The sequence below is a fragment of the Rhineura floridana genome, chromosome 4 (assembly GCF_030035675.1).
Source record: "Rhineura floridana isolate rRhiFlo1 chromosome 4, rRhiFlo1.hap2, whole genome shotgun sequence".
Lineage (NCBI taxonomy): Eukaryota > Metazoa > Chordata > Lepidosauria > Squamata > Rhineuridae > Rhineura > Rhineura floridana.
In genome coordinates, this window is record NC_084483.1 from 211,538,366 (window position 1) to 211,564,663 (window position 26,298).

The following is a 26,298-nucleotide window of genomic DNA, read 5'->3' on the forward strand; positions in this document are numbered from 1 at the left end:
CCAATGCTGCCTCCAGCCCAGAGCCTGTTCTTGGCAGTGAACCATGCGCGGCACAACAAAATACCCTCATGTTATTGACACACCAGATCCGGGCAAATGGGAGGTAAGGGCAATGGCAAAAACAGGAGCCGGGGGGAGAATGGCTGATGCTTATTCTAGACAGAAAAGAAAAAAAGGCTGCACTTAAGTCCAGTCGAACTTGCCCCAAAGGGCAGATGGCAGGAGACTGGGAAATGTCACCTGTGGGGAAGGGAAATGCCCCCAGCAGCATGGCTTTTGTAAAAGGAAGCCAGGCCGGGTGTGTGTGTCTGCCTTAATAAGTCCTTTTATCTGGAAGCAAGTAAGCCTCATTTGTGTCAATGGCACCACCAAGTAAGAGTGAGGAGGAGGGTGGAAATGCTCAGCAGCTGAAATGCTCAGCCACTTCCGCTCCTAGAAGGGCCATGCACGGGTGGTAGCTGAGCGCCTCAGTTGTAACTGAGCCCCTGGCAGACCCCCAGTCAAGAGAAGGCCACAGCGGCCAGGACTGGGGCAGACCCTCCCAGAGTCCCTGGAGGGCGGTTGTCTGGGATGGGTGGGTGAGTAGTACGTATCAGGAGAAGGCCCCTTCAGCTGGGCCTGCTCTGCTGTTGGTGGAGCATCTGTGTGCTCACAGAGGAGTCCTCAAGGTTTGGAGGCCCTGCTCTGCCCTGCCCACACCCTAGGAGCCTGTTTGCGCCAGGACCTCAATGTACGTCCAGGCCTTTTGCTTAGGCTTGTTTCTCCAGCCCTTGAGAAAGGGAGTCTCTGTTCTGTTGCCCGCATATTTTTGTGCTGGCTTCCTTTCATATTCTATGGCTATACTGTACAATATTGATGCATTTGATTTATTTTGTATGCCAAAGTGAGTCATGGCATTAGCAGAATAAAATCTAAATAAAAATAGAAATTTAATTCTTTAATGTAAGCAACGATCCTGTGCACAGATTCTCAGATGCATTACTTCAGTGGGGCATCTCCGCTTGTGCATAACTATGCACAGGAAGGGTGAAGAAAGTCCTCTTGGTCTGCAGAGAAAGAAGATGATCCCCCCACAATCACTTATAGTCAAAAGGAGGTTTGAGTTCTTCTGCTGCAGGTTTGATGTTTGGGCTCAGCAGCATAATGTTTTGGACAAGGTCTGCACTAGTTGGCTTGCAGATTGTGAAGCTTACTGTATATGGAGGGAACCACATTATCAAAAGTCCAAGAAAAGGTCAGCAAACATGTGCAACATGTCAGAGGAAAATCCACCAGCAGGTATGGGCCTCTGCAGCCTTTCAGGAAGGGTTCCCAGCCCACCTCCTGAGGCTCAGGGTGGAGCTCACGGCTGTTCTCCAATGCTTATTGCCCCCTTGTCTATGTGCTCCATAACTCCCTCCATCCCTTAATGCCTTTCTCTCCTAGCTGGCGGGGTACGAGGCAGCCTTACCCATCACAGAGAAGTCAAACCCCATCACACGGGAGCTGGACAAAGCTGACCCGGCCCAGATTGTCCAGCTCCTTAAAGACTGTGATGCTGAGATATTCCAGGAAGAGGATGAAACTCTGGTCAACTACAAGGTGCCTGCCTGCCCCTACCTACTTGCCTTGGGGGTGGTGGTCTGGATTGTGACCCCTTACCTTGGTTCTGGGCTAGACTGGGCACCCTCTTCTTGGGACCCATCACTGAGCAATTCTAAAGTAATCTACTCATTGGACGGTACCCAGTGACGTGGATCATTAGCTGAGAACATCAGAAGAACCTGGCTGCAGCTGGATTGGGCCAAAGGGCCCCCCTCTAGTCCAGCATCCTGTTCTCACTGTGGCCAACCAGATGCCTCCAGTGGAAGCCACAAGCAGGACTGGAGAGCAAGAGCAACTCTCCCCTTCTGTGGTTTCCAGAGACTGGTATTCAGAAGCACACTGCCTATGAAGGCAGAGCATAGCTAGCATGGCTAGTAGCCACTGATAGCCTTATCCTCCATGAATTTGTCTGAAAGGGAAATGGACTGCCTTCAAGTCACTCCCGACTTATGGCGATCCTATGAAGAGGGTGTTCATGGTAAGCGGCATTCAGAGGGGGTTTGCCATTGCCTCCCTCTGAGGCTGAGAGGCAGTGACTGGCCCAAGCTCACCCAGGGAGCTTCATGGCTGTGTGGGGATTCGAACCCTGGTCTCCCAGGTCACAGTCCAACACTCTAACCACTACACCACACTGGCTCTCTGAATTTGTCTAATCCTCATTTAAACCCGTCCAGGTTGGTGGCCATCACTGCCTCTTGTGGGAGCCAATTCCATAGTTTAACTATGTGCTGTGTGAAGAAGGACTTCCTTTTGTCTGTCCTGAATCTTCCAGCGTTCAGCTTCATTGGATGTCCCCAAGTTCTAGTGTTATGAGAGAGGGAGAAAAACTTTTCTCCATCCACTTTCTCCATGTCATGCATAATTTTATACACTTCTATCATGTCACCTCTTTTTCTCTCTTTCTCTAAACTAAAAAGCCCCAAATGCTGCAACCTTTCCTCACAGGGGAGTTGCTCCATCCCCTTGAGCATTTTGGTTGCCCTTTTCTGAACCTTTTCCATCTTTACAATATATTTTTTGAGGTGAGGCGACCAGAACTATACACAGTATTCCAAATGCAGCCACACCATAGATTTGTATAATGGCATTATGACATCGGCAGTTTTATTTTCAATACCTTTCCTAATGGGGTCTCCACTTTCTACAGCCCTTCTTTAAGAGAAGGAAAGGTTGCAGCATTTGGGGCTTTTTAGTTTAGAGAAAAGGCGGGTCAGAGGAGACATGATAGAAGTGTATAAAATTATGCATGGCATTGAGAAAGTGGATAGAGAAAAGTTCTTCTCCCTCTCTCATAATACTAGAACTCATGGACATTCAAAGAAGCTGAATGTTGGAAGATTCAGGACAGACAAAAGGAAGTACTTCTTTACTCAGCGCATAGTCAAACTTTGGAATTTGCTCCCACAAGACGCAATAATGGCCACCAGCTTGGATGGCTTTAAAAGAAGATTAGACAAATTAGGACAGGGCTATCAATGGCTACTAGCCATGATGGCTGTGTTCTGCCACCCTAGTCAGAGGCAGCATGCTTCTGAAAACCAGTTGCCAGAAGCCTCAGGAGGGGAGAGTGTTCTTGCACTCGGGTCCTGCTTGCGGGCTTCCCCCAGGCACCTGGTTGGCCACTGTGAGAACAGGATGCTGGACTAGATGGGCCACTGGCCTGATCCAGCAGGCTCTTCTTATGTTCTTATGTTCTTATGAGAACTGTCCATTTATTCCTGGACTGTAAAAGCGCTAGTCACTGGATCAAAGCATTTCCCTTAGCCATACCCGGAGGAGGAATGGGTTTACCTGCCGATCAGTTGCAAAATCTCATAGGAGTTAATTTTTAAAAAACGCACTCAAGCGGCTCCCACCAGATTTTACAGGTGAAAGGGGCAGGGTTCGAGTAGAATCATAGAATCATAGAGTTGGAAGGGGCCTTGTAGGCCATCGAGTCCAACCCCCTGCTCACAGCAGGAAATCCGCAGCTAGAGCATCTCCCGCAGATAGCTGTCCAGCCTCTGCTTGAAGACATCCAGCGAAGGGGATCCCACCACCTCCCTAGGCAGTCGGTTCCATTGCCGAACTGCCCTTACTGTCAAGAAGTTCCTTCTTGTAGTCAGAAGAGAGAGTGTTTCTCCCCTCTGCTTTCTGTTTCTGGTCGGTTCCTGATGCACAAGAGGACCTCTCCCCTGACAAAAGCAATCAGCCAGGGTGAGCAGAGCAGCTTCGGTGCCACGACCAGCCCTGAAGCAAGCTTGAAAGAGGTGTAGAATAATTCATTTTCTCCTGCCCAAAAGCTGGGCTCTTGAGCACCTTGCCCAGGGACGGGGATCTGCAACTCAGCGGCCTTTCTGTCATACCTCTGTGCCCTGGGGGGGCCCTTGAGGAGGGGGCACACTAGCACCTTCTGCAAGGCAGGTGGCACCTCCCTGCCCCCACAATGAGGCATTAACAGCTCCCTGGACCCAACTGCAATATTGCCACATCCCCAGTATTAAATTCATTATTGGGCCTGGTATTGCCACCCACAGCAATTTTGTGGAGGAGTCTGCCCCTTATTTGGGATGTCTGATTTATGTGACTCTGTCCGTGTTGATGCACAAAGTGACATCACCCCCAATATGCCCGTCCATTCTGCCGCTTTTGGGTCCGGAGTCACCATGTCCCACTGGTGTTCTCTGCATCCCTCCAGGTTTCTATTACAGCTACTTTATTTATGCTCTCCTTTAAAACCACACACTCCAGCTCAGTTGTAGCATCAGCATCTGTGCATGGTGGCATCTCTCTAAATGCCTCTGGCAAATGTCTTTCCTCTCATGCCCCTTTGGCCTCTTGGAAGGGGGAGCAGCCCCCCAGCACTTGCATTGCCCACTTCTGCCCCTCTTCCTCTTTGACCATCGCAAACATTGAAACCCTCACCCCTTCGGGATAATAATCCCAGTCCAGGTACTCTCAGATCCTGCAGCTTCCCCCCACCCCCACCCCAGTGATCAGCTTGAGAGCTGCTCTGCCACAATGTTGATTTTCAATGCCATCCTGGTTTGCATGAGGGCTGAATGCTGAGGCATGACCAGCATCCTGTTCTGTGTCCCCAGAGGCTGTACAGTGAATCAGTGCTGAAGACCATGATGGACATTATTGGCAAAGTTCAGGAGGTGCTGAAGGTATGGCAGATGGCGCACACCACATGTTGTGGGCATGCAGGTGTCTTGACAGAGCATGAGTTGGGCCCTGCAGGGCTCTTGGGGTCAGCATAACTGAGAGCTTCCTGTTTCCCCAGCAGAGATGCTGATGCAATACTCCTATGAACTCAGCCCAGTACTTCACAGGGAGGTGGGCAACGTGCCTACTCTTGGATCAGGCCCACTCCATTGGCCATACCATGGTCTGGGGGCTGACTCACAGCTGGTGAGCTATGTGACAAAGTTGGTGCCCTCCACTAGTGGGGGATTCACAGCTATGGGGCTCAGGGTGCGAGTGTTCGTAGCAGGGGATTCACATACAGAATGCAAGAGGGCAGTAGCCCTGACCAGCGTGTGGTCTCAGTCCTTCTACTCCTTAAAACTAGAGGACTGTTGCTGTGAGTCACTTTGTGTTGGGGCTGCCAGGTTAGGGTGAGGTGACGAGAGGTTTGTTCTTGGCATAGGTGAGGACACCTAGGAGGGCAAGGCCATCGTATCCCAGTGGTAGAGCATGAGGGCTTTGCAGGCAGAAGGTGCCAGCCTCAGTCCCCAACGGCAGCATCTCCAGGGAGGGCTGGAATGTCCCTGCCTGAAACCCTTGAGAGCGGCTGTCACTCAGCTTGATGGACCATTGGTCTGACTCCCTATGAGGCAGCCTCCGTTGTTCCTTCTGGTGCTGGGACCCAGTTCTGCTGCTGGGAAGCTTTGCTTTCTGACCTGAAGCCCTGCCACCTCAACCTGTAGTGGCTGGCAGTGTTTACTCAGCAGGGAGGAAAATGAACTCAGCATATACTCAGAGGTGGCAGGTTCCAGGACTGAGCTATGGCATTCCAAGCCTGGGTGGGGTGATTTGTCTTCTTCTTCCTGATGCCTGGAGAGTGGCCTTGGAGAGACCCCCCCCCAGCAGGTTTGTCTGTGGTGTAGGTGCACGTATCTATGTCTTCCTTCAACCATTGTCTCTGCCAAGTGGTGGGCTAAATCTCTGGAGGGGTCCAGGGGTCCAGTTGCTGCTCTTGGCAGCTTGCCCAGGGCCAGGGAGTGGGTGTGCACCCAGCTTCTTCTCTCTTCCTTCCCCAGGAACCAGACAACACCCTCATTGTGCTGAGTGGTGGCGGTGCCTCTGGACGGTTTGCCTTCCTCATAGCTGTGAGTCACTCTTGCCTGGACCGTCGCCTCCCATCACCTCTGCTGATGCAGCCATGGTGGTCCAGGGCCTGCAGAAAATGTGCTGGGGGTGGGGAGGGCTGGTGCTGTGGGCACTGCTTGGCCTTTGGTGCTTAATCTTAGAAGTCAGCACTGCCTCGAGCATGCGCAGCTGGGCTTGCAGGGGCGCCTGCCTAGGAAGCTGCAACAGTGTGTGTGTGCCTGTGTGCAGGGAGGGGGCAGTGTGTATCACTAGGAGGGTTTGTGCCACTCAAGTCAGCTCTGGGTTGTGGCCTTCTAAATTATCTCTCTCAGTTGGTGGGAGGGCACAAGATGTTCAGCCCTCTCATGCCCGACCTTCTATCTGTCTTTCACAGGTGTCCTTTAACAAACTTCTGAAGGGTCTGGGGCAGCCCCCCCAGTACACATATATAATTGCTGGGGGAGACAGGTAAGGGCATATTAGGAGAGGGTGGTTTGCAAAAAAGGCTCTGGGTTACCAGTCTGGTGTGTGGGGCACCTAGTGCCCCCATCTGAGATTTTGTCACTGCAAGTTGCAGAAGGGAGACCCCCCCCCTCTCTCTCCCTCTCTCTGTGGTTGGAGCTCTGGGAGTAGAATTTCACACTGGAGTGATCAGATACCACAGCTCTGATGCTGATTCTTGCAGGTCTCTTGTGGCATCCCAGGAGGGCTCTGAGGACAGTGCACTGCTGGGCATTGAGGACCTGAACAAGGTGAGGCTGATGGTGTGTGTGTATGTGGGGGGGGTACAGACCCTCCAGTGAGAAGCGGCTTAATGAGGGCCACCTGCAGGCCTGCCTCTGTGGTATCCCTTTCCTCAGTGGTAATTAGAGCCCACAGGTGCTCTGGAATCACACTATGAAGCAGGATTTCTTGAGAGTCAAGCAGCACAAATAACCCAGTGTCCTTTTAATCCAGACGAATACACCAAGCAAATAGCTTGTGGAGGAAGACAGAAAGCGGGAGGGAGGGAGGTGGTGGTGGTGGTGGCCATAAGCAAAGGTCCCATGTGCAGCAGCAGAGCATGCCACAACTGAGGCCCAGCTGAGGGCCAAGACACTTGCTACAACAGGAACACCGCAGAGCTGCTGTCTCCTAGTGGTCTGGGAGAACCACCATTCTCCGTGTGGCACCCGAGTGGTGATGATGCTCTGCAAAACGTGGCACAGAATGGCAGGGGACACTTGCTGGGGAGTTCTAGCCACTGTGGAAGGACAAACAGACAGACATTGAGATCGCTTGCCTCAAGGAGTCATCCACAGGGCATGGGGTGAGAGATGCCTTGGCCCCGGAGGGGGCTTAGACCCCTGGCACTTATGAAGGGAGGAGAGCACCAGGCCCTCAATTTCTACTGAGCCCCCTTCTCCTCCACCAGGTCTGTGAAGGGAAGAAGAGAGTCATTTTCTTTGGAATCTCATGTGGTTTGTCTGTGAGTATTTAACGTGGGGGTGGGGTGGGGAGGGGGGGAGAGGGAAACTCCTAGCCCCTGTAGGAACTTCGAGAGAGTGAGGGACATCTCTGTCCTGTTTAGCCTGGAGAAGAGAAGACTGAGGGAGATAGGATAGCACTCTTCAAGTGCATGAAAGGATGCCACACAGAGGAGGGCCGGGATCTCTTCTCGATCATCCCAGAGTGCAGGACACAGAATAATGGGCTCAAGTTGCAGGAAGCCAGATTTCGACTGGACATCAGGAAAAACTTCTTAGCTGTTAGAACCATATGACAAGGGATCCGATGACCTAGAGAGGTTGTGGGCTGTCCAACCCTGGAGGCCTTCAAGAGGCAGCTGGACAGCCATTTGTCAGGAATGCTTTGATTTGAATTCCTGCATTGAGCAGGGGGTTGGACTTGATGGCCTTATAGGCCCCTTCCAACTCTACTATTCTATGATTCTATGACAGGGTGAGGTGGAAGGCAGAAGGTGCAAGGATGATTGCTCCCTCCCAGCTAGAAGGTTTCACGTAGATGTCCCTGATGAGCACCTCCTACAAAGTCCCTCATAGCCAGCTCCTCTGGTCTGGTGGGCAATGCATCTTATCATTGTGCTGAAGGGAAGGGCTGTGGCTCAGTGGCAGAACATCTGCTTTGCATGCAGAAGGCCCCAGATTCTGTTCCTGACATTCCAGCCAGGGCTGGGAAAGATCCCTCTGAAACCTTGGGCAGCTGCTGCCAGTCAGTGTAGGGAACATTGGGCTACGTGGACCGACGGCCAGCCAGTGCAAGGGTGATTCCTGTGTTCCCATGGCTCTCTCCCTCTCCCTCTCTCCTTTGCAGAGCTTCATGCACTGGGGCCAGATTTGAAAAAGGAAATATGGGGCAGGAGAGGCTGAAGGGGCCGTTCCCAAGCCAGGAGTCCCCAGTGGGCCTGGCCTCCAAGGAACTTGGCTTTGGGAGGAAGGCCCATGAGCACCCTGGCCAGAGGGCCACTGCCCTGGGCTTGCGGCTGAGAAGGTGGGTGGTGGCGGTGATGCCTCACGGGGGCTCTGCTGGCTTGTAACAGGCTCCCTATGTGGCCGGGCAGCTGGACTTCTGCATGAACAACCTGGACATCTACGTCCCAGTGCTGGTGGGCTTCAACCCAGTCACCATGGCCAGGTAATGGAGGCGCTGGGCAGGGCCTCTTCTGCAGTGACCCCCAGCTCCAGGCCCTTGGCTGGGGCATCACCTTTCCCAGGAAGAAGCGGAGCATGATGGGGCAAACAGGGAATAGTCCCGCCCCCACTGCCTTCACCTTCCTGGATGCTGGACACAAAGTGAGAGTGTGGACTGGGGGGGGGAGATTCTGGAGCAGTCAGCCCATTGCCCATGGAGTTGTCCTTACCCCCAATACCCACCCACACATGGGACCCTCTCCTTGCCCCACCTGTGCTCTCTCCTGCCCCCAGGGCACCACGTGGAGGGTCTCAACCCCCCCCCAAGAAATGGAGGTCTCCTTCCCCCTCAAGAGAATTCCCAGGCCCAACACAGAAAGTGTGTGTGGGTGTGCAGGGGGGGGCACTGCTTCTGTCCACCCTGCCTTGCGGCCGTCAGTTTCACAAAGCTATCTCTTCATATAAACTCCACCATTAACAATATTTGCCATATTCAATTCACCAGTGACTTTAACACCCAATATGAGGTGGGGCTATTGGGGGTGGACTTCTGGGGAAAGATGTCAGGCGGTGGCCTTGGCAGCACCAGAGTGCAGACCTCAGGGCCTTGGCCGGGTAGGGGCCTGGGAAAGAGGCCTCCGCCGGCCCCTCATGCCCCACATCTCCCAACAGGACAGAGAAGATTGAGGGCTTCCACTCCACCTTCCAGCAGGTTGCTGAACGGATGGAGAAGCTTCAGGAGACGCAGGAGGCCTTCGTCCTCAATCCTGCCGTGGGGGTAAGTTGCCGGCCCTGCGCTCCTCCGGCACGGCCATTGGGCAGCTTCGTATTATGGTGGCTGGGAGGAAGATGGAGAACTTTGTCAAGATCTGCATTACTTTTGAAATTCCCAGACTTGCAGCACATATTGGCATGGGGGCAGTGGGGAGGAGAGGGAGTGACGTTCCTTGTAACCCTAACACTGACGCAGAGCTGGAACATGTGCAGGTGAGCCCACAGCCCAGACCCAAAAGAGATGTCAGTTGTCTGGCCAAACATGTCATGCTCAGCTTGTGCTTCTGCTAATCTCGGGGATTCCCAGCCACAAGCTTTGCCTGAGGCACAAGAGGCAGCTCATGATAAAGCCATATTAAGATGTACTCGCCACAATTTCCTCCCTGCTCCCCATTAACATTATTTGCATTTTCAAATTTGTTTTTGTCATTGTCATTATTTTTATTACTGGGTATTGCATTTATTTGTCACTTCATACAAAAAGGTGTCTCGACCCAACTTACAACCCCATAACATACAAAAACAAAAGCAGTTAAAAAACGAATGAAAAACCAAACCCCAAGAAAACAACCAAGTGCAGTAAACCAAATGATATAAAGTGCACATTTAGCAATACAATCGTTGCAGGGTTGTAAAGAGCTTTGTGTGGGGGCTGGAATGCTTCCCAAATTGCACACCTTCCCTGGAATTAGTCACACTGAGGCTTCAAAAAACTCCAAAAAACTACTCTATTCAGGAAATACATACCTTAATAGGAAAGCATTCTGCATCTATCTATCTAGTTAAGTGGGAGATGCAAACAGTGAGCCCAGCATTTGCCCTCATGCTGTGAAGAGAGAGACAAAGGGAATAGCTCTCTTCTCTCTCAAGACAAGGGAGGAGGAGGGGGAGGCAGCTGGAGGATGTGGTCAGCAACCTAAGAATATCAGTTTACTCAGGAAGGAAGAGTTAGCAGGAGGTCAAAGGACAGGTACAGCCTAGGAGCCAGGAGGTCTCCTCTCTATCGACCTTTGTAACCCCAACCCACCAGTCTGAGTTCCACCACATACTTCCAACAATGGAGGCTAAAACATACCAGAATGAACACCAAAAGCACAGGCAAGCATAAATGTCTTGACATGGTGCCTGAAAGCTCATGATGGGCCAGGGGTCTTTTCCTGGGGATTTGTTGTTGTTGTTATGTGCCTTCAAGTCGATTATGACTTATGGTGACCCTATGAATCCTTTTGGATATATTCATAGAGTTTTCACGGTAAGAGGTGGTTTACCATTGCCTTCCTCTAAGCCTACGGCACCCGGTCTCCCATCCAAGTACTAGCCAGGTCTGACCCTGCTTAGCTTCTGAGATCAGACAAGATCGGGCGTGTTCAGGGTAGTATGGCCGTAGTCAGGGGGCATTCCACAAATGGGGAGCCACCAGTGAAAAGGCCAGTTCTGGTGTTGCCATACTCCACGCCTCCTTTGGATCTCTGGTGGTGACCACCCTTCAGGAGATTTTGGAAGAGGTGATGCCAGGTACTTAGTGTGGCAATAGGATCCCAAGCCTAACAAAGCCTGTGCCAGACCAGGACACCCTATGTGATGCCCTTTCCTGTCCCCCCCACCCACTATAATATCACAGAGTTTGTGAGGTCACCCACCAACCCCCAAGGGGCGCTTATCCCATAAGAGTACTGGTGGGGAGGTGAGGAAAGCCTTTTGGGCTGAGCCTGGGTGCCCTTGGCCCTGGCTGGCTGTGCAGAATGCCCTCCCTGTGCTGGGCTGTGGGAAAGAACCTCCTAGATGTGTCATTGGTGTGGGCTGCCCCACCAATAGCGGCACCTCAGATGGGGCTCCCCTCTCTCTGCCTGCCTTCTGTCAAACGTTCTGTCAGGCACTTCAGCCTGACACTGGGAATGTGGATGCTCCACCTTCCTCTCCACTCCTTGCCTCCTCCTGTCCTCCAAAGGGTTAATGGGTGGAGGGAGGGGGTGGAGGGGGGACCAGGAGGAAAGGGGGGTCTGGGCTGGACTCCTGGCTCAGCTTACAAGTCTCTTACCCAGCCGGCTCCAAAGCAAAGCAGTATGTCCTGTGGGTGGCAAAATTGTTGTTTTAAAGATTATTTATTTTAAATATATTTGTATACTGCTATTTCATATTTTAAAAACATCAAAGTGGTTAACAACAAATAAAAAACCACACCGTGAAAAACCATTAAAAATACGATAGAAACAAAGGTCAGCTATTGCAAAAGGACATCTTAGTTGCCTCAACTGGCAGAACAGAAAAGTTTCCAGCAGGTGCTTAAAAGCTAAAACAGAAGGCGCCTGCTGAATCTCTGTTGGCAGAGCACTCCAGAGAACTGGGCCAGTGACACTGAAGCCCCGATTTCGTGTTGGTGTTAAATGAGCCTCGCCAAATCGGGGGACAATCAATGTCGCTCCTGCAGATGATCTCAGTGATCAAGGTGGGATATAAGAGTTCAGGCAGTCCCTGAGATACCCTGGACCTAAGTTGTTCAGGGGTTTTTAAATCAATACAAGGACCTTGAACCCAGCTTGGGCATGGATGGGCAGCCAGTGCAGATGTTTTGTCACATGTTGTCAGCCCTGTGCCGCCATCAGCAGTCTGGCTGTTGCATTTTGCACCAGCTGAAGCCTCCGAACCAGGGCCAATGGCAGTCCCCCATACAGCACATTGCAGTAATTTAGCCTCGAGGTTACCAACACATGGACTGCAGTGTCCCGAAATGGCCGTAGCTGATGAACAAGACAAAGCTGGTAACAGGCACTCCTTGCCACAGAGATACTTGGGCCTCTAGTGACAAAGATGAATCCAGGAATGCCCCTAAGCGATGGACTGCTTCTTCAGAGGGAGCATGACCTTATTCAGAGCAGATTACCTGCGTATCTCCTGGAAATGGGAACCACCTACCCAAAGAGCCTCTGTCTTCCCAGGATTCAAGCTTAGTTCACTGGCCCTCACTCAGCCCACTACAGCATTCACACACTGATCTAGAGCGTTCACAGCCTCTTCTGATTCAGATGTTACGGAGAAATAGAGTTGCGTGTCATCAGCATATTGCTGACGCCTTGCTCCAAAACTCCTAATGACCACTCCCAATGGCTTCATATAGATGTTGAATTGTATTGGGGAAAGAACAGTACCCTGCAGAACCCCATAGCAAAAGTGCCAGGGGGCCGAGGAACTCCCACCCAGGGCTACTGTCTGGATGCAGCCCTGAAGGTAAGAGCAGAACCACCATAATAGGGTGCCTCTGATGCCCGTCCCACTGAGTCAGTCCAGGAAGATATCATGGTCAATGGTATCAAATGCCGCTGAGAGATCAAGCAGAAGTAACGGTTACACAATCCTCTCTTTCTCGCAATAAAGGGCAACCAAGGCTGATTCTGTTCTGAAACAGGGTCTGAATCCAGATTGTGATGGATCTATTTATTTATTTATTTTATTTACTGAATTTCTTAGTCGCCCATCTGGCTGGCTATCCAGCCACTCTGGGCGACATACAAAAAAGCATACAGATACAATAAACATTAAAAATCTGAAAACAATGATGATAAAATCTAGCCCACCCCAAAAGCCTGCCTGAAGAGCCAGGTCTTCACGGCCCGGCGGAAACTCATTATAGAGGGGGCATGGCAGAGATCATTTGGGAGGGAGTTCCACAGGGTGGGGGCCACAATTGAAAAAGCCCTCTCTCTAGTCCTCACCAGTCTGACTGTTTTGAGTGATGGGACAGAGAGAAGGTCTTTTGAGGCTAATCTTGTTGGACGGCATAGCTGATGATGCTGGAGTCGTTCCTTCAGATAGACTGGACAATCTAGACAATCAGTCTCATCCAGGAATACCTGCAGTTGCTCTACAACCACTTTCTCCACCAGCTTTGCCAAGAAAGGGTTGTTGGCGACTGGTCTATACTTCTTTCAGTCCATTGGGTCCAGAGTGGGCTTTTAAAGAAGTGGACCCACCACCGCCGCTTTAAGGGCAGTGGACATCACACCCTGGGGCCCTGGGCTCCTGCTGGGAGGAAGGGCAGGATATAAATCAAATAATAATAATAATAATAATAATAATATGCGCTTACCACACCTGTGACTCATTCAGTCACCCCACGCTGGCTAGCTTTAATAATCCAAGATGGAGAAGGCGCTAAGGAGCAGGTGGCCAGGCACATCAGTGCGAGTGTTTTGTCCACATCACCCAGCCACATTAACTGGAACTGATCCCACAGCACTGGGTTTGACATTGCATTGGCCACCTCAGCTGGGACTGCCACAATAATAGCATCCAAATCACTGCTGAGCCGAGTGACTTTGTCCTCGAAGTGCTTTGCGAGCTGCTTACAGTTGGACACCTTGTGCTCCAGAGGTCAGGATGACCAATCTCCAGATCACATGGAATGACTCAGCCAGGCGGCTCCTGGAGGATGCAATTGAGGCACCAACGTAGGAGCTCTTTGCTGTCCCCACCACCACGTGGTAGGCCTGATTATGAGCCTGAACATGTGCTCTGTTGGCCTGGAGCAATATCTATGCCACTTATGCTCTAGCCTTCGCTTCTCATTGTACCAAGGAGCAAAGCTGTCTCCATGGCACTGGAGAGGGACCTCAGGAGCCACTGGATCCTATCAATGGCCCTATGAGTCTTTCCATTCCATAGTAAGACTAGGACAGCATTTCCCAACTAGTGGGCCACCAGATGTTATTGGACCACAACTCCCATCAGCCTCAGCCAGCATTGCCAATGGTCAGGAAAGATGGGAATTGTGGTCCAACAACATCTGGTGGCCCACTAGTTGGGAAAGGCTGAACTAGGACCTCAACAGGATCACCTGATCTATCCACTGGAAAATCCCCCAGAGTAGTTAGGAATGTATCAGATTTCATCAGTCTCTGGGGGTGGACCATGCTAACCAAATGTTAACCTGTTGTAGGTAAAGCCCCAGTCTGGTGCAGGAGTGAGTGAGTGTGCATCATGCATGTATTTCAGCCCATATGGATGAGAGGGTATCTTGTGACAAGGACCACTAGCCGTGGCCATCCGAGTGCCCCTTCGTTCGCCAGCTGTGCTCCGGTGTAACAATTTATCCCTGGGGTGACTGATGTGGGTCGGCTGTGTCTGTGTTCAACACAGTCAGGCAGGGACAGGATTACAGACTCAGTCAACAGGCCTGCAGTCTCTGGCATATCCAGGCAGGGGACATCAGGGCCTTCAGAGAGCCTGCTGGCAGAGCCAGGGAGCGTGCATGCCTCAGCCTGCTGTGCTCTTTCAGCCCGAAGGGATCACCGGCTCATCACGGATGAAGGGGGGCAGTGCCACAAAGATCCTTTTGGAAACTCTGCTCCTGACAGCCCATAAGACGGTCTCCAAGGACAGCGAGATCTCAGAGAAGTGAGTTTTGGAGGGAGCTGCCTGAACCAAGGAGGGCAGCCTCCAAAGATTCCTCTGTGGGGAGCCACCTACCTGAGCTCCTGGCCCCTCTTCTGGAGGTGCCTCAGCACCACAAAGCTCCTCTGAGTCCCCTCCCCCCTCACCAGGTGTCTTCTGGAAATCCTCCGCACCTATGAACGCGCTCACAAAGTCACCTATGGGCAGAGCAAGAAGATTGCTGCTCTAGTGAAGCAAGCTGGCACCAGGTGAGCCTTGGGAGTGGGCAAGCAAGGGAGGCAGGAACATGTGGGTTGGGCCTATTGAAACTCCCCTCCTCCCATGCTCAATCTCTCTCTCTCCCTCCCTCCCCTTCAGCCTGCAGAAGAAGGCTTCCATCTACATGGTTGGCTGGCACACCTTGGGCATCATCGCCATCATGGATGGGGCCGAGTGCATCCCCAGCTTTGGGGCAGGTGAGCTGTACCAGAGGGGGTATGTGAACAGACGAGAGCTCCCATGCCTGTGGTGTGTGCGTGTGTGCATGTACACGCATTCCTTCCTATGCAGAGACAAGAACTCACTTCTCTCTTTGTCCCTTTGTGGCACAGACATTAATGACGTCCGGGGCTTCCTCATTGGGGACCGCAGTGAAATGTTTAACAGGGAGGCTGATTTGATTGCACAGGTGAGTGGTCAGAGGAGAAGGCTCCTTGGGCACATCCTACGCTGGTGTCTTCTTCCCTTTCCTCCCTCAGGGCTTCTACAGAAATGGGACCCCGAACCCAAATGCCCTGAAAGCAAGAATAGTGCAGTGCTCCAAGTAAACCCATCCTTCAGCTCTTCCAGTTTCAGATCTCTAAGGCCACGCTCCACTCACAAAGAAGCCTGGTGCACAAACCACCAGGTTATGGGCATTGAAGACGGCAGCTGCTGGTTCATTTCACTTTCTGCTAGATCAGGGCCAAGTTAACACGTGTCTTGAGGTTGCATCTCCTAGAAGACGCTGCTCCTGGACTGTTTTTGATTCCTTGTTTTTATATATGTTTATGCTGCATTTATTATGAGATTTTGAGATGTTTTGTATTTTTATATTTTGTTGTACACCACCCAGAGAGCTAATGCTAGTCGGGCGGTATAAAAATCTAATAAAATAAATAAAATAAATAATTCCTCCTTCTGTTTTTCCCTGGCAGGGCCCAAAGTTTGCTTTCTCTGAAGAAGACTTTGTGAAAACAATCCTCCCATCGCTGACAGAGCTGGACACAGTCCTCTTCCTTTTTACAGTAGATGGTGAGGGACGGTGGGTCATTGGGTGGGAGGACCTGTTGGAAGATTCAGGCAGATAAAAGAAAGTACTTCTTGAAACAGTGCATAGTTAAATTATGGAATTCACTCCCTGAAGATGCAGTGACAGCCACCAACTTTGATGGTTTTAAAAGGGGTTTACACAAAAAAGAGTAAGGCCAAAGAAGAGATGGATTGATTCTATAAAGGAAGCCACAGACATGACCTTAAGATCTGAACAGGGTGGTTCACCACATATGCTCTTGGAGGTCGCTGATTCACAGGGTCGCCATAAGTCGTAATCATCCTGAAGGCACATAACAACACCACCACAAATTCACAGAGGATAAGAGCAGCCCATGGCTTCTGGCCATGATGTACATGTTCTACTTCCACTGCCAGAGGCAGAAAACCAGGCATTGGGCATTGCGGGTGCAGAGTGCTGCTTCCCTTTGGGGCATTGGGTTGACCCCTTTGAGAACAGGATGCCGGACTAGATGGTTCCCCTTTGGCCTCATCCAGCTGCAGCAGAGCGCTTCTTACATTCTTGGGAGGGTGAGGGCATCCTTGGGGCCCAGAAAGCGCGAAGGGAGCTCAGGGACCCAGTTTCACCTGCCCTAGAGGATGGGCCCTGGCTCCATGGCAGAGCAGGGCGCCCTCCATACATAGGTGGCTTCAGGACTTAGACTCCAGCATTTCCAGGTGAAAAAGGATCCCAGATTGCAGGATCAGGCCAAAAGGGGGCCATGTAGTCCAGCATCCTGATGCCTTATGAGAGAGGCTTTTCTCTGCCTGGGACCCCAGAAGCCATTAGCGGCGACAGACATGGGCTGCACCGACCAGTGGGCTGATCTTGATGCCCTTTGTGCATCAAAGGCACTCTTGGCAGCTCCTGAGCCTCCCTCCTTCCCATCTCTGGACTGCAGATGACCTTGATGAAGTGGAGAAGTTGGTGGTTCAGGTGAAGGAGAGGACCGCAAACGTGCAAGCATTTTCTCATGCCACAGTTGGGCAATACCTACCGGTAGGTGCCGTAACCAAGGTAGGTGTGTTTGGTAGGCCCCAGTACCTGGAGAATTGTCAATGGCTACTAGCCATGATGGCTATTTCCTACCTCCACTATATCAGAGGCAGCCTGCCAGTTATTGGGACTCATGGAAGACGGCCATTGCCCCACGTCTGGCTTGTGGGCTTCCTGTTGGGGCATCTGGTTGGCCACTGTGAGGACAGGTTGATGGATGAGGTGGGCCCCCTTTGGCCTGAGCTAGCTGCTGCTGCAAGGCTCTTCTTAAGTCCTTGCCTGGCGGCATGGGTTGCATGTCTGTTTGCCTCCCAAACGACTTTCGTAGAGCAGGTCGTTCTGGGCTCTCTGGGCTAAGCACGTGCTGCAGTTTGGGCCTACGGGTGCCCTGGACTCTGAGGACAAGTGTCCATCAGGGCTTGCCTCTCTCTCTGTGCCTCCAGGAGAAAGTCTGTGATGGGCAGGCTGCAAGGTTTGCACACTTGCTACATTCTCAGAGATGCAGAAACTAGGGCTGGATCAAACGGGAGGGCAGAGGGGTGGACAGTCAGGTCACTCAAGAAAGCAACCCAGGCCGGAGGAGACATCTCAAAGGAAGGGATGGCAGGATATGTTTCAAACATATGCTGTACAGACCATTTGAGGAACTGAGTCAGGCCAGAGGCAGCAGCAGAAGTCTTAATATGGAGTATCTCAGATCCATGAATGACATACATTACAGATAAGAAACAGAGATGACTTGATCAGTGTGAATTCTGCCTCACTCATAGCAGCAGTAGCTGCCCCCTCTCCGCCCCCCCCCGTCCAGGACAGGACTCCTTCCTGCTGCCCTCACCAATGGCTTCTCCTGCAGCAGCCTCTTGGGATCTTTTGCAACCATCAGGAGCCTCAGTTTGTCCAACAGACATTTGCTCCTAGCTTGCCATAAATAAAAGTGTGAGTCGTTTCCGACTGTTAGGGTGACGTCTTGCGATGTTTACTAGGCAGACCGTATATATAGGGTGGGATTGCCAGTTCCTTCCCGGCCTTTCTTTACCCCCCAGCATATGCTGGGTACTCATTCTACCAACCACGGATGGATGGAAGGCTGAGTAGACCTCGACCACTTTTACTGGAGATTCAACTTCCTCCTTCCGTTGGAATCGAACTCTGGCCGTGAGCAGAGCTTTGGCTGCGTTACCGCCGCTTACCACTCTGCGCCACGGAGGATCTTTTAATGTGATCTTTAAAACCACTTAATTTTACAAAGAATGGAATAGATTTTTACAAAATCTGAGAAAGGCAGACCGTTGCAACATCCTTGATTTTTTGACACAGTATGTTATTCATGCTTTGCTATGAGTGTGCTTAAACTGACCACTTTTATTTTGACAAAAAAAGTAACCATGGGGCCCTGATCCAGACTGTTTTCCTAATCCGGATCAGGACCTTATGCCACTATCCTGCTGAAAACTGCCTCTTGGCTATTTGTCCCCTGAGGTATTGTTTGCAGTAAACAGCACCTTGTGGAATGGGGGAGAGAGGAGAAATAGCAACCAGCTAGATTTTCCGTAGCAAACTGGTGAAGGCCCCCAGTCTGGATTAGGAGGCTGTTCTGGATTGGGGCCCCATGGCTGCTTTTTCTTTAAAAATAAAAGTTGCCAGTTTAAGTATGCTTTACTAAAAAATGTGAATAATATAACTTGTCGGTTGGCCCTAACCTGCTAAAAATAAAAACTGAAAATATGTTTTTGTTAGAATAAGCAAACTTGCATGTTCCCCTGTAACAAGGGAGATGTTCTCCCTAAGGGATATTTGGGGAATATCTGTATGTACCTGTTTACACCAGCAACTAGATTCTATGTCCCAAGCATCATTTGAATAGTACATTTTTTAAATGTTATAATTAAAGAAAGTTCACGCTTTGTAATTCTGACATGCTAACCCTAACTAGAAGCCTTAACTGTCTAGAGCTCCCTACCCTAACTTGGTGCCCTCCAGAGGTTTTAGAGTGCAAAGTCCAGCATTCCTAGACCATTGGCCAGACTGTCTGGGGCTGACGGGAGTTGCAATCCAAAACAACCTGAGAACATAAGAAGAGCATGGCTGCGGGGTCAGGCCAAAGGGGGCCCATCTAGTCCAGTGCCAGCCAGATGCCCCAAAGGGAAGCCTGGAGGCAGGCCCCAGCGCAACAGCACCCTCCTCCCTCCACTTGCAGCACACCGTGTCCAGAGGTGCCCAACAGTGGAGGAGGAGCACAAGCACCGTTACAGCAAATAGCCGCTGATAACTACACCCCCACCTGGGGGGCACCAAGTGAGGGAAGGCTGGTTTAGAGGCCTTTGTGGCTGCATAATATGCATCAGTTGGCCAGCCACATCTGTAAATGGTGAGCACTGACATGCTCTGATCTACTATATAAATGCTCATGTGTCCGTTTGAAAACAGCTCTTGGCATGACCGTTTATGGTGATTATGATTAAGATTTGCCTTTGTTGCTGTTTTTGAGAGTTATTGTACTGGCCAGAAATGCATTTATATACCTTTTTAAAATAAAGAAACAGAACAAGAAAAGCATAATGCAAGACTTTCCTCACTGTGCCTCTTCTCACTGCAACAATGGCCCATTATTAAGAAAATGTCCTCCCTCCCACCCCATCCTGCTGCAAGTCTGTGGTCTCCACCTTCTCCAGTGCCAATCCTTAACTCCCTTAAAAGAAACAAAACATACATTTGTGACATCGTCACACTGCCATTCTGGGCTCAGGGCTATCCCGCCCCCCCCGTAGTACTGAAGGAGAAGTCACCATTCCTCATTGCACAAGCTCTGAACTAGTAGCATAATTGGTTCCTGCAAAGTACACATGACTGTCTCTGGAAGCACACTTTAGAGCTTCATCTAGTAGCTGATGGTCTCTTATGTCTGTCTGTCCTTCCCTCCCTCACCACACTAGGCCTCCCTCAAGAAGCTCTTCCCTTCCATCATCAGCATCATGTGGCCGATCTTATTCCTGGAGTATGAAGGCAATTTCATCCAGGTAAGAAGACATAGAGCGACCTCAGTGGGCAGCAGTGGAATGCTTAAGATAAGATGGTCTGCCCCCAGAGACTAATGGAATCCATTGGATTCCTGAATGCCCTGAGGGAGTTCCCAGTAGATAGAGCAGGTGACCCGGTTGAAGCCCTTGTCACGCTGTGGAACAGCTGGCTCTGGACATGGTTGCCCCCGAGCTCCCTCTCCGGCATTGAGGAGCCTGGTTTGCACCTTGGTACACCAGTGAGCTAAGGGCTGTGAAACAGGCTGGATGACGGCTAGAGTGCAAGTGGCAAAAGACGTGCTGTGAGGCTGATCGGGCATGAGTAAAACATCAAAACTCTGCCTACTGTGTGGTGGTGAGAGCGGCGAAGAAGGCCCACTTCTCTGCCACCATCACATCCTGCAGTAGCCATCTGGTGGTGCTTTTTCGTATTGTCGGGTCTGTTGACATGAGCTCCAGGAAAGGGAGTTTTAGACCCTTTGGAGGCCCACTGTGAATTGTTTGCGAGGCACTTTGAGGGTAAAGTTCCTTGCCTTCATAGCAATGTTGATGCCGCATCCACATCTACCGTAGTCCCCAATGAGGTGTCCAGTGCAACGTCTGCTGAAACGTCTTGGGATTGGTTTCAGTTGATGTGGCCTGATGATGTAGACAAGGTGCTTGTGATAATGCAGCCAGCAACGTGTCCTCTTGACCTTTGCCTTTCTTGGCTTATTGGAGCCGAGGGGATATGACCAAGTGGATCCAGTGTGTGGTCAATGCGTCGTTGTGGGAGGGACTGGTTCCAGCCACCCTGAAAGAGGCGGTGATCCAACCACTCCTGGAAAAGCCCACCCTGAACCCACTGGTTTGTGACAACTACCGCCCAGTCACAAATACCTCCTTTTTTGGAAAGGCTGTCTTGCCCCTTAGATACCCAGTCGATCACTGTGCTCCGCAGGTGATGGCCTCCTGCAGATACCATCTTATCAGGAGTTCTGTTCCGCACAACCTAGGAAGCCGACCTAGGGTAGTGGCACCTACCCTGTGGAATTCCCTCCCCTTAAATATTAGACAGGTGCCATCTGTTTTCTCTTGTGGCACCTACTGAAGACCTTCTTCTTTCAACAAGCATTTTAAGTAGAGGCCTTATTGCAGTCTGTGTGTTGGAATTGCTTTTAAAGATGTTTTTAAAGCTTTTTTAAAAGACATTTTGTTTTAATATATTTTAAAGTCTGTCTTCAAGATGTTTTAGAGTGTTTTAGTGCTTTTGTTTGCCACCATGGGCTCCTCTGGGAGGAAGGGTGGGAACAACAACAATGGTCAGTGTGGGGAGAGGGGTGTGTGCTCCCGCCCGGTCATCATGCTTTCATCATGGAGTGGGGCTTCTGATGGTTCCCCAGAGATGGTGTCTCTCTGGAGGGCTCCTACCATCTAGGGAGACAATTGGACCCTTGGATGATAAGGGAGTCAAAGGTGTACTAAAGAACGATAAGGAGATTGCAGAGAAGCTAAATGAATTCTTTGCATCTGTCTTCACAGTGGAAGATATAGGGCAGATCCCTGAACCTGAACTAACATTTGCAGGAAGGGATTCTGAGGAACTGAGACAAATAGTGGTAACGAGAGAGGAAGTTCTAAGCTTAATGGACAATATAAAAACTGACAAATCACCGGGCCCGGATGGCATCCACCCGAGAGTTCTCAAAGAACTCAAAGGTGAAATTGCTGATCTGCTAACTAAAATATGTAACTTGTCCCTTGGGTCCTCCTCCGTGCCTGAGGACTGGAAAGTGGCAAATGTAACGCCAATCTTCAAAAAGGGATCCAGAGGGGATCCCGGAAATTACAGGCCAGTTAGCTTAACTTCTGTCCCTGGAAAACTGGTAGAAAGTATGATTAAAGCTAGATTAACTAAGCACATAGAAGAACAAGCCTTGCTGAAGCAGAGCCAGCATGGCTTCTGCAAGGGAAAGTCCTGTCTCAGTAACCTATTAGAATTATTTGAGAGTGTCAACAAGCATATAGATAGAGGTGATCCAGTAGACATAGTGAACTTAGACTTTCAAAAAGCGTTTGACAAGGTACCTCACCAAAGGCTTCTGAGGAAGCTTAGCAGTCATGGAATAAGAGGAGAGGTCCTCTTGTGGATAAGGAATTGGTTAAGAAGCAGAAAGCAGAGAGTAGGAATAAACGGACAGTTCTCCCAATGGAGGGCTGTAGAAAGTGGAGTCCCTCAAGGATCGGTATTGGGACCTGTACTTTTCAACTTGTTCATTAATGACCTAGAATTAGGAGTGAGCAGTGAAGTGGCCAAGTTTGCTGACGACACTAAATTGTTCAGGGTTGTTAAAACAAAAAGGGATTGCGAAGAGCTCCAAAAAGACCTCTCCAAACTGAGTGAATGGGCGGAAAAATGGCAAATGCAATTCAATATAAACAAGTGTAAAATTATGCATATTGGAGCAAAACATCTTAATTTCACATATACGCTCATGGGGTCTGAACTGGCGGTGACCGACCAGGAGAGAGACCTCGGGGTTGTAGTGGACAGCATGATGAAAATGTCGACCCAGTGTGCGGCAGCTGTGAAAAAGGCAAATTCCATGCTAGCGATAATTAGGAAAGGTATTGAAAATAAAACAGCCGATATCATAATGCCATTGTATAAATCTATGGTGCGGCCACATTTGGAATACTGTGTACAGTTCTGGTCGCCTCATCTCAAAAAGGACATTATAGAGTTGGAAAAGGTTCAGAAGAGGGCAACCAGAATGATCAAGGGGATGGAGCGACTCCCTTACGAGGAAAGGTTGCAGCATTTGGGGCTTTTTAGTTTAGAGAAAAGGTGGGTCAGAGGAGACATGATAGAAGTGTATAAAATTATGCATGGCATTGAGAAAGTGGATAGAGAAAAGTTCTTCTCCCTCTCTCATAATACTAGAACTCATGGACATTCAAAGAAGCTGAATGTTGGAAGATTCAGGACAGACAAAAGGAAGTACTTCTTTACTCAGCGCATAGTTAAACTATGGAATTTGCTCCCACAAGATGCAGTAATGGCCACCAGCTTGGACGGCTTTAAAAGAAGATTAGACAAATTCATGGAGGACAGGGCTATCAATGGCTACTAGCCATGATGGCTGTGCTCTGCCACCCTAGTCAGAGGCAGCATGCTTCTGAAACCCAGTTGCCGGAAGCCTCAGGAGGGGAGAGTGTTCTTGCACTCGGGTCCTGCTTGCGGGCTTCCCCCAGGCACCTGGTTGGCCACTGTGAGAACAGGATGCTGGACTAAATGGGCCACTGGCCTGATCCAGCAGGCTCTTCTTATGTTCTTATGTTCTACTGCCTGACGCTTCCACAGACTTGCTGGAGCCATTCTGGGCCTTTCCTTCCAGCAGCTCAGTTGCCCGTTCCTGTGACCCCCAGCTCATACCTTTGTTCCCTTGCAGAGATTCCAAAGGGAGCTAAGCACCAAGTGGATCCTGAACACAGTCAGCACCGGGGCGCACGTCCTGAAAGGCAAGATCCTGCGCAACCACATGGTGGACCTGAGAGTGAGCAACTCAAAGCTCTTCTGGAGGGCTGTCACCATCCTGCAGGTACTGTCTGGTGTCCAGAGGGGCTTGGCCTGTGCCCTGCAGGATGCCCTGTGTGGCATGGAGCTGATGGGTGCCATCTTCCTGAAGGGCTGGCTGCAAGAACACACACAGAGCCCACCAGGGCCACCAGTTGGGGTCAAAGCAGCCTGGGTCTTGCACTCAGTTCGACATCCTTTTTTCTCCCAGCGCAAGCCTGACGCCTTGGGAAGGTGAGGGCTTGCTGCTTCTGGCTGCTGTGGTCTAGGAAGGAGCCACTGTGATGAGACAAAGGCACATGCCTCCCTTGCCCTAACACTTGGGGTGGTGGGGGTTGTCTTTCCGACCTGACTGGCTCTGGGTATTCAATCACTCCTGAGTTTGCTTGTCTCCCAAATGTCTTCCATGAGCTTTGGGAGGCAATGGTGGGCTTAACCTTATGATCCCTGTGAGGTAGGTTACTCAAGGAAAGTGTGTGCCTAGGAACACCCGTCAGCATCCGGGCAGCATGGCAACTCAAACCCCTGTGAAGTTTTCTCACAACACCATGGTGGCTCTGTGGGGCCCTCATCCTTGCAGGAAAAAGGGCAGCTCACAGCCCCACGTGCCAGGGAAGTGCCCCTTGGTGCACCCTGACAGCCCCTCCCCCCTCCCTCCCTCCAGAGGTTCACAGGGCATTCACAGGCCAAATGCCTGGAAGCGCTGCTGCAAGTCATCTATGACCCAGAGCCACTCTCTGAGGAGCTTCGCACGGCTCAAGTCTCCAAGCACATTGCTGCAGCAACAGACAAGAGCAAGGTAAGCACACTCTCCCCTCCGCCCCATTCCCCTCTTCCAACCCTGTGCTCAGGCACAGTGGAGATGGGGAGTTGGCTGTGCTGGGCTCCTCTGACGCCCCCAGCTGAGCCTCCCTGGTGCTCCCAAGCCCCTAGCTGACCCTGGGAACTCTAGGCCACCTTGGCTAAGGAAGCATTCCTGCCCCACCTCCTTCGACTCATGACTGGCCAGGAGCTGCAGCTGTGCCCTCCTCCGCCCCCCCAGGTTGTGCCCACTGCCCTGCTCTGCCTCCTGCGCAGCTGTACAGTACCAGAGGCCTGCACTCGCCTGGAGACCGCACCCTCCCTCCGTGCTGCCCTTGACGCTGCCCTGAGAGCTCCGGGACACAAGCGGGGGGCAGACAAGCCGGAACCCGAAGAGCAGAGCCCGTAGGGGCACCAGCCATCCCAGGGGGGCCAGTGGCCTTGGTCCTCACACGGTCTTCCAGCCAGACATCCTCAGCCGGCATTGCACTGCACCACTCCGAGTCACTTGACTTTTCCCAGTGGGGAAATGGGGAGGGCAGGAAGGTGGGGCCCTGCTTGGGGGGGGGACTCCTGGTTATCCTATGGACAAGGAGGGATCTGGGCGGGGGATGGGGGGAGGACAAGGTTCTTCCCTTGCCAAAGCCAGATTCTTCTTGTACCTCCCCCCATCCTTGGGAGACAGATGCCCCTGAAGAATGCCCTTCTGTGCCCCCTGGCACAGGGCTGGACCTGCCCCAAGACCCACATCTCAGAAAGAGTATTTCCCCCCCCACTGGTGCCCTTCCTGCCAGCCACAGCTACTCCACCCGCTTTGGGGGCAGGTGACACTGTCACACCACCAAGGCTCCCGCCTGGGCAACCTACCTTGAGGCCGACTCCCTGCACTGCTGGGGCGTTGCTGTGATACCTGAAGGGCTGCAGTCTCCATGCTTCAAACAAAAGAAGGCAGTGGCACCAGCTGCCCAGCCAGGACTTCCATGGCCACCGGGAACTAGCCAAGTGGCCAAACTGGGCAGCATCGACCCACAGACTGAGGCCAGGCCATAGGGAGAGAGGCCTGTTATAGGCCTCCCCCACGTCTTGTCCGGCCAAGTCTCCCGAGAGGTCTGCAAGGCTTTGCTGAAGCCTCGCAAGGCTTTGAGCAGGTTGCCTGTGGTGCCTGCAGGCTGTACCTGCTGGCAGTGTCGTGTGGCACAGTGGCATGGGGGTGGGCACAGCAGCAGATGGCAGCGCTCCTCTCAGCCTGCCCCCTGGAGCCTCACCTTTCTCTGTCTGGGTACAAGGGGTGGATGTGGCTCTCCCCCAGCCTGATGTTGATTGTGGCAGCCCTCCGTTTCGTTGAGGGGGAACCAGGAGGAGGAAGGGTTCTGGGCTTCCTGCACTTTTTGTAATAAAGCATGGGTCTGTGCAACGGTGCATCCTGCTCTTGCTGGGCTGGGTGGGATGAGGAGGAGAAAGGGTGCTTGGCTCCAAGGAAATGTCCTGAATCCTTCCCAGGGATCAGAGTGCAGCCTCCTTCCCCCAACTCTGACAGCTCCACGTGGCAGTGCTTCTCTTTGGCCTGGTCTGACACTTAGGCAGGCTACATGCCCTGGGCCAGCGTCATTGGTGGCCTTGGCCATACCTTGGTGCCCCCACGCCAACCAGTGTCACTGTCCTGCAGCTGCTGGCCTGGAATGATGATCCTTGTTCCTCTGCAAATGGGGGGAGAGAGATGTACGTGTGTGTGTGTGGACTGGGAAAACTTTTGCTGTCTAGCAGGGGAACAGGACAAGAGCATTGCCCTTGAGCTCCTGCCAACACAAAGTCACCCACCCACTTACTGATCCCTGAAAAGGGGGAGGAGAGGGGGACAACAAGAGCTGAGCTGACTCTGATGCAAGGAGGGAGTCCCTAAGATAATTGCTGGTCTCAGGAGGCCCATTTGAACTTTTAAGAATAAAGGTGACAGCTTCAGTTGAGCCC

At 51.5% G+C, this 26,298-nt stretch overlaps 1 protein-coding gene and 1 pseudogene across 2 annotated transcripts; one reads left to right on the forward strand and one right to left on the reverse strand.

Moving 5' to 3' along the window:
- GCKR (glucokinase regulator) lies at window positions 1-25,744 on the forward strand. 2 transcript variants are annotated; one of them, XM_061626004.1, is made up of 19 exons: window positions 1-103; window positions 1,426-1,581; window positions 4,665-4,733; window positions 5,829-5,897; window positions 6,272-6,345; window positions 6,563-6,629; window positions 7,292-7,345; window positions 8,417-8,511; window positions 9,180-9,285; window positions 14,554-14,672; window positions 14,819-14,917; window positions 15,027-15,124; window positions 15,260-15,336; window positions 15,845-15,941; window positions 16,862-16,959; window positions 19,890-19,973; window positions 23,405-23,554; window positions 24,194-24,328; window positions 24,572-25,744. In XM_061626004.1, the coding sequence occupies exons 1-19, from the start codon at window positions 44-46 to the stop codon at window positions 24,737-24,739; spliced, it is 1,875 nt and encodes a 624-aa protein (XP_061481988.1). In that variant the 5' UTR covers window positions 1-43; the 3' UTR covers window positions 24,740-25,744. The 2 variants fall into 2 exon arrangements, with proteins under 2 accessions (XP_061481988.1, XP_061481989.1); XM_061626005.1 differs by having other exon boundaries at window positions 8,438-8,511.
- LOC133384699 (5S ribosomal RNA) lies at window positions 10,565-10,670 on the reverse strand (annotated as a pseudogene).
- Window positions 25,745-26,298: the final 554 nt, after the last annotated feature.